Source organism: Nycticebus coucang, chromosome 10, assembly GCF_027406575.1.
Source record: "Nycticebus coucang isolate mNycCou1 chromosome 10, mNycCou1.pri, whole genome shotgun sequence".
Taxonomy (NCBI): domain Eukaryota; kingdom Metazoa; phylum Chordata; class Mammalia; order Primates; family Lorisidae; genus Nycticebus; species Nycticebus coucang.
In genome coordinates this window covers 118,803,297-118,816,700 of record NC_069789.1, presented here as the reverse complement: position 1 = coordinate 118,816,700, position 13,404 = coordinate 118,803,297, and the positions used below count along the sequence as shown (strand labels likewise).

Below are 13,404 nucleotides of genomic sequence, written 5' to 3'. Positions count from 1 at the left end.
CGCTTTCCCGAAGCATTTTGCCACTCCCCGAACACCAAGACAATGTATTTGTTTCTCTAACAGCCACACAGTTTCCTCCTTTGCCTCATTGTGTCTCTGAGCTCCACACCGCCACACATTTGAGGCTTCCCCACCACCACTCGAGTGGCTTGTCCCAGTTTGACGCATTGCAGGGAAGACCGGACCAATCGGCAACATGCTCTCATTTCTGCCACAGGATCGGACCAATAGCGACGCAGCTCACAGAGTGTCGCCTCACTCGCCGCCGAGAGGTACCCTTCCGCCGGGGAGGAAAGTGGATTGGGAACAGGGGACCGGCGCGCGGCGACAGAAAGTAGTCCAGCGGCGAGAGAGCGCGCGCGCGTGCCCGGCGGCAAATCCCGGTCTCGTGTGGGGTGGGGACTAAAGATCCGCGGGCCCGTAGCTGCGGAGCGGAGCGCGGAGGGATTCGTGGGAGCCGCAGTGCGGCGCGCGGACCGGGCGAAGCGGGGCGCGCGCGGCGGCAGTTGAGGGACGGTTGGGGCGGGCGGCGGCGGCGGCGCGCGCTGCGGGCGGTGAGTGTGGAGTCGCGGACGCGCGGCGGAGCTCGAGCTGCTGCAGCTGCTGCGGCCGCCGGAGAAACCTTGATCCCCGTGCTCCGGATACCCGGGCCTCGCCATGGTAAGTGAGGCTGGGGGACCGCTGAAGCTGAGGCTCGGAGGCCGGCGTGGCGGGGCAGGACCCCCGAGAGGGAGGGTGAGCCGGAGCGGGGGCGTCGGGGCCCCAGCGAGAGCGTCGGGACCCCCTCTCTACATCTCTGTTGGGGGCACTTGAACCCAGAGCGCTGCGTCTGGATCCCAGAAGGCTTCCAAAAGCGACTTTAGCACCACATGGGGTGTTTAGATTCCCAAATGGTTATCTGAGCCCCCCAAAGGGGGCATTTGAACCCAGGATGGAAGCGTCTGGATTCTCAAAAGAGACGTTTGGAGCCCCCCAAAAGGATTTTTTTTTTAACCAGGATGGGGCGTTTGGTCTCCGAATTGGAGTGTTTGGACCCCAGAGGGATGAAATAGGAAAAATGGGCTGGGGAAGGGAACTGTTTGGGCCCCGATGAAGGCTGTGGGGTCCTGAGAGGATGCAGGGAGGCTGGGCTGCTCCCGAAGGGGTGGTGGTGGGCAGCTGGGCCTAGGTAGAGGGGGGCGCGCCTAGAGGGCAGGGGAGAGGGTCGGGGTGGCATCCAATGACTTCTGCAAATTAGATGGGGCGTGGGGGGGGGGGTCTGCAAATACCAGCACTGCAGAGGAGGAGGGCGAGGGGTGGGTGGCAGCAGAGGTTAGAAGATGCGCTTGAAGCCTTCCAGGACTGAGAAGGATCAGGGTCGTGGATGGAGTTCAAAGGAGTTAGCAAGATTGGTGCTTCTCAGTGGTGGGGGAACAGGGGGCTTGTGATGCTTTCCAGGGGTAGCTAGGAAAGGTTCTCAGGTTACTAATGAGTTACTACTTAGACTAGGAAGGGGGGGGGTTGTTTTATTTTCATGGAGGGATTGGGGAGGAGTGTTGTGTTTGGGTCTGTGAGAAGATGGGTTTCCAAGGTGAGGGGTGGGAGAGGGCATTGGTTGGGGCAGTGGGAGGTGAGGCGGAAGGAGAGAATGAATGGCAGCTAAGGTGGGCCTGGGTTTGGAGGTGGTTGTCTGGAGCTGTCTATACCATCTCCAGGGAAAGGCGAGGACAAAGATGGCTCAGACCAGATTGGGAGTGGACTGCAGAGGCCAGAGGGAATGCTTATTCAGTCCCCCTTCCCAGAAATAACAGGGCTGGGTGGAAGGCACCAGGGCAGTGGGAGCAGGTGGGCGGAGTTGTTCAGGCCCCTATTGCGCACTGAAACTGTGTGAAATGGGGGTGAGGGATCAAAGTTGGGGCACATCAGATGAACTGGCTTTTTTAACCCCAGAGACCTCACCCCCTTGCTTCCACTTTCAGGCCAAGAGAGCTGCCTTTTCCAAACAGGAGTGCTTCCTTCTCATGATCTCCAGCTTCACACACCATTCTGCATCTCCTCACTTGTGCCAAATGACAGTGCAGTACAGTGTGGCGTCAGTGACAATCAGATGCCTATTCCTTTGCCCTCAGGCTAGGGGCTGCAGAACTTGAACAGAGAGAGCCTCCTGGGGGGACACCTTCATCAGCCTGAGGGCCACTTCTTCCATTCAGGGTCCTCACTGAGTGCTTCTGTCAATTCTCGCAGCTAGGGCTTTGAGAGAAAACCAGCAAACTAGTTCTTTCCTTTTCCCTGCCACCCACAACACCCACAGCCCCCCCAGGCTCAGCCTGGGAACCTGTGCGCAGCCATCCTCCCTGGCAAGGCTGGGAGAGCAGGCAGCCGCTGCTGTGTATCAGATCTCATACTTGCTGACACAGACCTGGTGGCTCCTCTTGCCGCTACCCCATTTTCCCCCAGCAGAAGCTTGCTAGAGGGGCCTTAAAATGCTAGCAGGTGCCAGCAGGCCCCCTACCCCCCAAATAGGGCTGGAGCTTTGCCCTAACTAGTTTCTCTCTACATTTGTAATGAGCAAGGTATGAGTGGGACAAGTCACTGTTAACTGGCCTTGGACTTTGGCCTGAGTTCTGTGGCTCCTCCTTGGCCCGGGTGAGGGGCCCTGGCCTTGGTTTCTGATCTCATCTAACACTGCTCTCTGGCATTGACTGGGGGCTGGGACAAGGCAGAGAAATAATACCCTCTTACCCTCCCCCACCCCACTTTTTTTTTTCCCTTGTCCAGCCCCTTGCTAGAGGCTAAGATGAGGAATAAGAAAGCTAGAGACCAGCTGGCTTATTTTGGAGACAGTTTTTGGTGAAAGCTTACAATCTTCAGTTCTGGAAGGGAAAGAAGCTCTGAGAAGGGGTCCCAGCAATGATTAATAATCATTTCTCGGGTGATATTTCGTGGGCAGCAACCATACTTTGAGATCTATAGTTCAGAGCTAGGACCTTTCCTTGACCAAGCCGGTAAGTGAGTCTCCTAAATGGAGGAGAGAGTGTCTGGTAGGCTCTTGTGCAGAGCCACGCCTATTTGCAGCAACCCTATGACAACCAAACGTGGCAGTACCTCATCTGCATCTTCCACCTTTTTGGTGGGGAATAGCTAACACTAGCTTTCATAGCCACTCTTGAGCATTCTGCAACCTGTCCCAGCCTCCTTGTCCCCAGCCCCTCACAGTGATGCCCAAAAGTGAGGGAGATCTGGGCTTCTTGCAGAGCAGGGGTGTGGGGTGGGAATTCCCTGATTGGGCTTGCTTTTCCATTCTAGGGCAGGGAAAGAGAATGAAAAGCAGATGGAATGGCAGGCCTCCTCCCCAGGCTGCTCCTCTCCTCCGTTCTTCTTCCCCTCCCCTGGCATTGCCTGGCCTCTGTAACCAAAAGCCCATCCTCTCTTCTCACTTTCTTCAAGTGGCTTCCTCAGGTGTCAGAACCTAGGGAATGGCCCCAGGTTTCTTTGCCCAGAGGAGCCAAGTGAGGCAGATGGAGCAAGGGGCTCATGGGCCTGGGGCTGCCAGGTTAGCATTTAGGAGCCTAAAAACCCAGTCTTTTCTGAAGGCAATGCAGAAGAATCCTTAATTGTCATCCTGACCTTCCTTTTAGACTTTGGACTTTTCTAGAATATGCATGTGTGGCATTTTTCTTCCTCTGCCTTCCTTTCTCCTGCTCCCTCAGCCATCTCCCCTTTGTCGTCATCACTTTGATTTCCCTTACCATTCTGTCTTTGTGGGGCTTGGCGTCAGTTCCTCTTACCTGAGATTAAAAAGAATTTTTTTTTAATCTGCAATTCTTAATATTTGGGATGAAGTGGGAGTGAGAGAAGCAGGCAGTGGTTTGTTTCTAGCTTCTACAACCTCTATGTAGAATAATGCAAATACACACAGTAGTTTGCATCAGTTTCTGAGGCTCTCAAACTCAGGGGTAGAAACCCACTATGGACTTAGAGCCCTTTCCCCCTAATTGTGAAAGGAAGTAAAGGAAGGGGAACAGTCATGTGGACCCAAAGAGTTCTGAAGATGGTGGTACTTTATTAACAGCATTTATAAAAACCAAGGAAAATTTGTCCTCTGGCTACCTAATGCTGGGATTCAGGCCCCCATCAGCCTGCCCCACAGGCTCTCTGTATGTGGCTGATTCCCAGCACACCAGTGTAGGAGAAGCTAGTCCCTGCATCTCTTCTGCCCTACCCCCAAACCCCGCATGCAGCAAGGGCTGCCTGCCAGCAACTGGCCAGTTCCCAGAATGGCCAAGGCTGAAAGGGGTTAAAAACTGCAGTGCAAGCAGACTTCAGTCCTTTGCCACCACTGCTGCTGCATGCTGCAGTCCTCTCCCTGACATTTGTCCCTCCTACCCAAAAGAAATAGAACAGAATGGTACTCTGTGCACAAGGAGTAAACCAGCTGCCTCTAGCCTGACCATAGTTCTTTCAGGCACTCAAGCATCTCAGAAGCACTAGTTAGGAGAATTTTTGCCACTTGGGTCTAGTACCTGCCTGGGCCTAGTACCTCCAAATAGGTGACACAGAAACTAGCAAAGAATAGCCCTAGCCATCATCCTGTGCCCTGCCCATGGACTGGCCTGTTTCAGTTCAGAGCCTTCTAGAGCTGCTTGATTAGGCCCCCAGGGCAACTGCTCCCTTTACACAGCCTCTGAGGCTCCCAGCAGCCAGGCACAAACCTGTACTGTACCACAGCAGTGCAGATGGTTTGGGGCTGGGGCAGGTGCTTCTCCCGATGCCTATGGCTCCAGCACACTGGGTCGAGATTGGAAACCCATGGGTCTGGGCAGCTTAATCAGGCCCTGCATCCAACAGACCTGGGTGTCCAGCCTACCCTAATACCCAACTTCATCCCTGGACCCTGGCTGTGCCTCAGCCCCTGGCTCTTCCATGCACCTCCCTCACCCAGCAAGAGTGAGTAGAACTGGCCTCACCAGAAGGTGCTGGGCTGAGTAAGGAAGATACATCCATGGTAGCTTACTATCCTGGTGACTAACTTTCTCCTTCCTGCTTTTCTAGGCTGACCAGCTGACTGAGGAGCAGATCGCAGGTGAGTTTTACCGCATTCCCCTCACCCTGCCTCAAGAAAGCTTCTGCACCCCCAGCCAAATCTTAGTCGTCCAGGATAATATCTGAAGGATGAGCATGTGTGTTCCCTATATCACCTAATGCTATACTTTGTGCCTACAATGTTGGTAAATGTGTGTAAGAGCATACCAGAGCCCCAGGGACACCAAACCCTATGGTCCTGAGACGGATCTTCACCAGATGGCAAGACAAAGGCTGTGTTCCTCTTCTGGCCTTGGGTCACCTAGGGCTTTTGATATCAGTGGCTGCAGGAGGAACCTAGCTATCTCTCCCAGCTCCAACCAGATAGGCTTAGAAAATGCACTCCCTGCCTCCCTGCGGGCCTGCAGAGCTCCTGTCCCACTTTAGGAGCCGCCTAGGAGATGGCTCCGTAACTCCCACCTCTGCAGTTGCCTGTGCTTTGCACTCACTTCCTTCTGCACGTGCCTGTGCTTGCCTTTTTCTCTGCTAGAGATGCTTCTCTCCCAGCTCTGCCTGGGCAGCTCCTTCTCATCCTTTAGGTCTCAGTTCAGATGTCATTCTGGAGAGGCCTTCCCTGACCCCACATCTCAAGTAGACAGCCTTCCTTCACTCTCTGTTACATCACTATTTATTTCCTTCATAGCCTTTCTCTCTGTAATTTTTTTATGTCTTTACCTATTATATTTCCTGTCACTAGATATGAGCTCCATGTGTTTGGGACTTGATTATGTTGTCCCTGCAGTATCCTCAGTACCTTGAACATAGTAGGTGCTCCATAAATTTTTGCTGGTGGAACAAGTGAGTAAAGAAATGGTTGTGTATCCCTCAGTAAACTAAAAGAAATCCCTGGAGCCTAATTCATTTTGTAGCCATCCAGCCCCCAGAAAGTTCAGCTACAGGGACTGTTATGTGATTATTTCTATATATTCTCTCTCTTCCCCAAACTGAGCTGCCTAAGGGTAAGGGCCAACTCTTGGTTTATCTCCTTAGCTGTGGGCCAGCACAAAGTAGATAAGAGGGAAGATTCTGGGAATGGACCCCTGGGCCATGCCAGTTACCTGAACCCCAGCTTTGCTTTCAGGTTGAGCCAGCTATGTGACAAATGCTAAATGCCTAGCCTTCTGAAGTGGGTGGAGGCAGGAATGGACTTGCTCTCTCTTATTTCTACCCCCAGCACCTAACACACAGAGTCACATTTGCAGCTTCAAAATTTTGTCCCCATGGAGACCCACTGAGAAAAGGCAGAGGACTGCCTTGTTTAGTACCCAGGGAGCTCAGGGTGCCCACATGACCCACCTCTTTCCCTCCCCAAGAACAACAAGGCCTCAGCACAGGGAGGTGCCAACATCCTCAAGGAGACTGTTATATTTTCCCGGGGCCTCGCAGATCAGGGTCACAGCTGCCCAGCTGTTTGTGTCCTACCCTGCCTGCCACCCATACCCCAACTCTTAACACAAACATACACTCTGCTTATCACCTTGTCCCCATTAGCAAAGTGTCCACCACCTCACCTCAGCCTACACCCTCTGGGAATAGGCTGCTGGGCATCTGTTCTTTGAGGTTTGGGGGGAGGGGAGCACCAGGTGCCAAAATGGGCACAGTGGGAGGGCAGAAGCCACGTGCTTCCCTCTCCTCTCTGCAAACAGTATCTCACTCCTGATGTGTCCCCAGCTGTGGCCTTCCCACTCAGCACAACTAGCTCTTCATCCTCCTGGCTTGGCAGCCGTCCCCTGGCCTCCCATCCCCCCACCCACCCCACGCACCGTCCGTCAACCATGTTCTGCTGACCACCCCCACACTTCACCACACACAGCGGCTCAGCTCCTCCTCTGGAAGCGGGTAGCACCCACAGCAGGGCACAGGGTTGGCAGTCCCAGTCAGAAGGGACTCAGTGCCCACATTTCTTCAGGCCAGCCCAAGGCATTCCATAGCCACCCCTCACTTTTCTCCCCTACCCTTCCCAACCAGTTGACCTTGCGTAGCATGCTTCAGATGAAAATTCTCTTAGCTCTCACCCACTCTATAACTTTGGTCCCTTTCGTTATTTGAGGGAGAAATCAAAGCCAGGGACCAAAAAGAAGTGTAGAATTATCTATCTACGGACAGCTGTTGGCCCATTTTCCCCATAGGCTTCACTGAGCTGGCATGACAGAATGCATAGCTTTGCCTGGCACAGCATAGATGTTCAGTAACTGTTAAGAAAGAAGGAAGGGTTCTACCCTGAGCACCAAGGAGAAAGGGTTGGACAGAACTTGAAGTCTGTCCCAGTTTCTTTAGGTGGGACTGACTCCCTTGGCCTTCAGGAAGAGTCCAGCATCCAAAGGGAAGGATTTCCCCATGGGCCTCTTCACCCCTGACTCAGCCCCCTATTTCCCCCAGAGTTCAAGGAGGCCTTCTCCCTCTTCGACAAAGATGGAGATGGCACTATCACCACCAAGGAGTTGGGGACAGTGATGCGATCCCTGGGACAGAACCCCACTGAGGCAGAGCTGCAGGACATGATCAATGAGGTGGATGCAGATGGTGAGTACCCAGGGACTATGTAGGCAGCCATACTCATGGTACAGGGCGTCTCCCTCAGGGTGATAGATGTACCAGTATCTCTTCTGCTGGGACTCTAGGGTCATTTTCCAGGGCCCATGTGGCTATGGAATTCCTCCCTCCTTTCCCCACTTTCCAGGGAATGGGACCATTGACTTCCCGGAGTTCCTAACCATGATGGCCAGAAAGATGAAGGACACAGACAGTGAGGAGGAGATCAGAGAGGCGTTCCGTGTCTTTGACAAGGTAAGCAGTCCTTTCCAGGGACAGATGGACTGTCCCTGGAAAAAGAAGAAGAAGACTGATGCCAGCCTTCAGGCAGACAGCCTAGAACTGGAGCTGCTGAGCCACCACTTTAGGGAGGCCTGGGTCCCAGTGCTAGTCACTACTAACCTGCTTTGCCACCTCGGGCAGCCCCTTTCCCTATGTCACTGCCAGGTGAGGGTGACGATGGTCTCTCTTGCTGCCTCTGTCCTCCCCGGGGAAGTCCTAGTGAAAGCCTTTATCCCCCCGCCCATCCCCCCAGGATGGGAACGGCTACATCAGCGCTGCAGAGCTGCGTCACGTAATGACGAACCTAGGGGAAAAGCTGACCGATGAGGAAGTGGATGAGATGATCAGAGAGGCTGACATCGATGGAGATGGCCAGGTCAATTATGAAGGTGAGTCAGTGCCAGGCTTTGTCTCTGGGAACAAGCCCTCAGGTCACCCATGTCAGAGTGCTGCTCAGCGCTCAGCCTGCTCATCTGATTTCCTCCTTCTCTCTTTCACTCCACAGAGTTTGTACAGATGATGACTGCAAAGTGAAGGCCACCGGGCAGCTGGTGATGCCCGTTCTCTTGATCTCTCTTCTCGCGCGCGCACTCTCTCTTCAACACTCCCCTGCGTACCCCGGTTCTAGCAAACCAATTGATTGACTGAGAATCTGATAAAGCAACAAAAGATTTGTCCCAAGCTGCATGATTGCTCTTTCTCCTTCCTCCTGAGTCTCCCTCCATGCCCCCTCATCTCTTCCTTTTGCCCTCCCCCCTTCCATTCATGTCTTTCAAGGCCGGATGCATTCATAAGATGAATCCCTCCCGTTCCCTTAGGGGAGGAGCCTCTGCCCTCCTCCTCCAGCCCAGGTGGCTCTCCCCCATTTTGGTTTGTTCCCTTTGGTTTGTCATCTTATTTTGGGTGCTGGGGTGGCTGCTAGCCCTGTCCTGGGACCTGCTGGGAAGGGAAATGAGGCCCTCGCCCAGGCAGAAGAGCATGCTCTTTGCCATTGCATGCGACCAGCCCTGTGATCCTATGTACAGATCCCAGCAGCCTTTTGGGGCAGGGGTGCCAAGAGAGGCATTCCAGAAGGATTGAAGGGGCATTGAGGAATTGTGGCATTGACCAGATGTGGCCCAGGAGGGAGGCAAGGGGGCCCTGGAAGCTGGCATTCTTTACTACTCAAGGGGGCTGACTCACAGACAGGGACTGACAGAGTGGGCAGCACTCAGACCCCACTGGCTGCTGTTCTGAAACCATCGGATTGGCTTTCCGAGGTGTGGCTGAGTGGAAGACTGCTCATTTGGCCACTTTGCAAATTGTACTTGCCCACGTTCCTAAAGCAATCTCAAGCTGTTCTGTAAATACCTGGTGCTAACATCCCATGCCTCTCCCTCATGATGCACCCACCCACCTGAGGGCCCGTCCTGGGAATGGTTGTGAGGTTGGTCACTTTGTAATGTGCTGGTTACCCTTTTTTTTTCCTGTATGGCCCTTGAAACTTCGATTTCATCCAAAACCATGCCGGGCTTGCAGAAGGGTGGGGAGAGAGAAGATGGGCCCCACCACACTCTCAAAAGAACATACCTGCAATAAAACAATCTTGTTGGCCAGCCGCCCAGAGGATGGCAGCTGAGGCAGCCACTGCTTCCTGGTCAGTCGGCACCTCCCGCTTCTCTGTGGTGACTTGGCGCTGCTTCCTCACATCTGTGCTCTGTGCCCTCCTTTCCCCTGCCTCTTCCTTTGCCCACCTGCCTGCCCCCACATTCCCCAGCGGAGAGCATGATCCGTGCCCTTGCTTCTGACTTTTCGCCTCTGGGACAAGTAAGTCAATATGGGCAGTTCAGTCGTCTGGGTTGTTTTCCCTTTTCTGACCATTTCATCTGGCTCCTCCCATTCCCCCCCACACTGCCCAGGTGGATCAAGTGACTTTTCCTGGGACCTGCCCAGCTTTGAGAATCTCTTCTCATCCAACCCTCTGGCACCCAGCCTCTGAGGGAGGGAGGGACAGGGCATAATGGGAGACCCAGCCAAGAGCTGAGGGTAAGGGCAGGTAGGCGTGAGGAATGTTTTGGTTTTGTTTTTTTTTTAAACCGGGCAATATTGTGTTCAGTTCAAGCTGTGAAGAAAAATATATATCAATGTTTTCCAATAAAATACAGTGACTACCTGATTTGCTTCTTCCCCACTTGTCTTAGTTTCTGGGCCTGTTGTGGAAGAGCCTTTCCTCCATGCTGGCTCTAAAGATATGACCAGTCAATATAGCAGAGTGAGCACCTGAATCAGAGTTATGATTCCCGCTAGAGAGCAATGTCATCAAGGGCACAAATAGACCTCACGGTGAGCATTGAGAGGCAGACCCATCACTCCACAGGACTGCCAACAAGGGTTCAGCCAGTCAGGTGGCAGGGTTAAACTGAGACCTGACAAGTGGGCAGATGCCTAGCCCTTTAGGGGAGGAAAGGGTGTTCCAGTCAGGGAACAGCGTATGTAGACGGGCCTGAGGACGAGGAACTATAAGCCAGTGAAGCTGGTGAGAGTCTGGAGCAGCATGTGGCTGAGTGAGCTATAGAAAGGAAGGTGGGGCTCACCTACATTGGGTGAACCTCAGCAGGGTGTCTTGGGGGAGGGGGAAGCCCAAATGTGCTAAGTTCAGTGAGAAAACAGGCCTGAGCCCACAGAAAGGGTGTGGGACTCAGGACTGGTTTGGAACAAAAATCCCAGAACAATTGAGAACTACAGGAAACTCATTAACTTTCTGTGTTCAGTGAAGATTGAAGTCCTCCCACTCCAGAGAGGCTATAGTGGAGGGATGTGTCAGAATCCTTAGGAGCTTTTCCTAAAATACATGTGTTGCCCCCAGCCTACAAATCCCATGTGCTTCTCTCTCAGGGGTATGGGTAATGAAAAGTTAGGGAACATTGTCTTTAATTTCTAAACTTCTTACACAAGCACAGGAGTTAGGTGGTGCAACAGAGACACAAGTCCATAGAATAAAAGGTCCTGCCACTCATCTTCACCTGGCCTTGGAAGGTTGGCGAAGCCTGGCAGGGCAGATCCTCAGGGCCCTCCTTGTGGCAGAGAAATTAGACCTGTGCTGGATCCTGGATGGTGTAGGCCACTGGAGCCCAGCTTTATGAGGGGAGAAGTTGGGAGTGGCAAGCCATTTGCCCAGAGCCCCAGCTTCTGAGCCCACTTTTCCTGCCAAGTGGTTGTGTTTTGATATCTGGCAAAAAGACAACAGAATATAGTAGATAAGAACTCAGGGCCTGGGCTCAACCACTGGCCTTAGGATCCTGGCCCTTGGTCAGGTGCCTTACCATCTCTCATGACCCTGTCCATAAATGGGGTACCTACCCACTGGGCTGAGCTGAGGATTGGATATAAGAGATCAGGAAGGAGGCCTGAGGTGCTCACTCAGTGCCTAATAAGCACCAGCCATTATTTGTTGGGTGCCTTCCTCGTTCACAGTCTGTCTTCTCAGCTCTGCATCCATCATCTCACTGAAGCCTTCAAGCAGCCCTTTGAACTGGGTGCTATTAGTCCCCATTTTTGCTGACGAGGAAACTCAAGCCCAGAAAAATGAAGTCACTACTCCAAGGTTATTATGTAGGAGGTGGCAGAGCTGGAATCTGAACCAGATCTGACCTGATAGTCTAAGCTCTCAACTGCTGGGCTTTAGAGAAAATAAATGGTAGTCTTTTTTTATTTATTTTTATTTATTTATTTATTTTTTGTAGAGACAGAGTCTCACTTTATGGCCCTCAGTAGAGTGCCATGGCATCACACAGCTCACAGCAACCTCCAACTCCTGGGCTTTCGCAATTCTCTTGCCTCAGCCTCCCGAGTAGCTGGGACTACAGGTGCCCGCCACAACGCCCAGCTATTTTTTTTTTTTTGGTTGCAGTTCAGCCGGGGCCGGGTTTGAACTGGCTGGCGCCTTACTGACTGAGCCACAGGCGCCGCCCGGTAGTCTTTTGTTTAAAATGCTTCAGGCTGGGTGTGGTGGCTCACGCCTGTAGTCCCAGCGCTGTGAGGGCGAGGCGGGTGGATTGCCTGAGCTCAGAGGTTCGAGACCAGTATGAGCAGGAGTGAGCCAAAGTGAAACCCCATCTCTACTAACATCAAAACAGCCGGACGTTGTGGAGAGGCGTCTGTAATCCTAGCTACTGGGGAGGCAAAGGGAAAGCGAATCGCCAAAGGCAGAACAGTAAAAAAAAAAAAAAAGAAAGAAAAACAAAAAACTTCAAATGAAGAATGAACAAGCAAGCTGAAATTAAAAAAAATAAATAAAAATAAAAAATACTGACTTCAGGCAGGCCAGAGACAGCCAGTGGGGAGGGTAGGCTGAGTCTGGCATCATGATGGTGGAATCTGAGAGGGGAACTACCCTCTTAGCAGCCAAGATACCTGTGGAAAATTTTGGTCTAGAATCTCCCTGAGAGGCTTTCATGCCCCACAGAATTGGCTCAAATCACAATTTGTCTATTGAATGGAGTGAGACTCCTCGCTCAAGGGCCACCTCTGCCACTTCCTACTTGATAACCTTGAAGCAGTGACCTCACTTCTCTAGGCCTCAATGTCTGTTCTGCAAAATGGAAACTAAAGATCCAAAAAATATTCACCTCAGTGGGTTGTGCCAAGCATTTTATAGGCATCGTTTCATTTTCTTCACACACCAGGCCAAATAGATTCATACTAAAATTCAGAGATGATGTACATCTCTGCCCCGGGCATGTGGGCAGGGGAGAAATTGGCATGGTGACAGGAAAGGCATGGGGACCAGGGGAGGTGAAGCTGCTCATATCACACCACATTTTTGGAAGTGGCTGAGCTGGGTCACCAAGCCCCAGCACACTCGGATCCCAAATGCCCATGCTGTCACCCAGGACATCCTGTTGCCTGTGCTTCTCAGCTGCCTATCATCAGTTTCCCCCTTGGGCCCTATGTTTTGAAAGAGGTTTACTGTTAGAAAGCCTGCATTATTAAATAATCATGACTTCCCTCTCCCATCCTTTATTAATCACAGACACATAGAGGGCACTCAGCTTCTAATGGCCCCTGGGCAAGCACTAAGGGAAGCTGGCTCCTGCTCAAAGCAGAGAATTGCTTGGATCAGGAATCCTTTCCAGCTCAGGCTCACAGGTCTGCTAGACAAACTCAAAACGTGACCTGAGGAGGTAACTAGACAAGGGAACACACTAGGAGTGCCAGTAAGTGTCAATGTGAGGGCTCCCTAGTCCTCTTCACTTCTGAGAGGTGGCTCTGGGCCACTTCTAAGTGTCACTCCCAGTGTGACCAGCAGGTGGAGCAATGACCACAGTAGGCCCTCTGGGGAGCTGCAACTCCTGGTCTGACCATGAGATATATGTGTTAAGTTTCATTTGTGGGTTAGACCCAGTCCTGGGGAAATGGAAATGAATAAAGAAATGAATTTTAAAACAAAGTCTTTCTGAGGGAAACAGACCCGTTCCCAGCATGTCATTTCCTGGGCCCCACCTCAGACTAGGGCAAGTGCCTAGTACTAGCACTGTTGGCCCTTTGTAT

General features: G+C 52.5%; 1 protein-coding gene across 1 annotated transcript; it reads left to right on the top strand.

Annotated features, from left to right (window-relative positions):
• The first annotated feature begins 403 nt into the window (after positions 1-403).
• On the top strand, positions 404-10,030 carry CALM3 (calmodulin 3). Its single transcript, XM_053604183.1, has 6 exons — positions 404-660; positions 5,032-5,062; positions 7,441-7,584; positions 7,742-7,848; positions 8,129-8,264; positions 8,381-10,030. Exons 1-6 carry the CDS (start codon positions 658-660, stop codon positions 8,407-8,409), a joined length of 450 nt encoding a protein of 149 aa, XP_053460158.1. The 5' UTR covers positions 404-657; the 3' UTR covers positions 8,410-10,030.
• Positions 10,031-13,404: the final 3,374 nt, after the last annotated feature.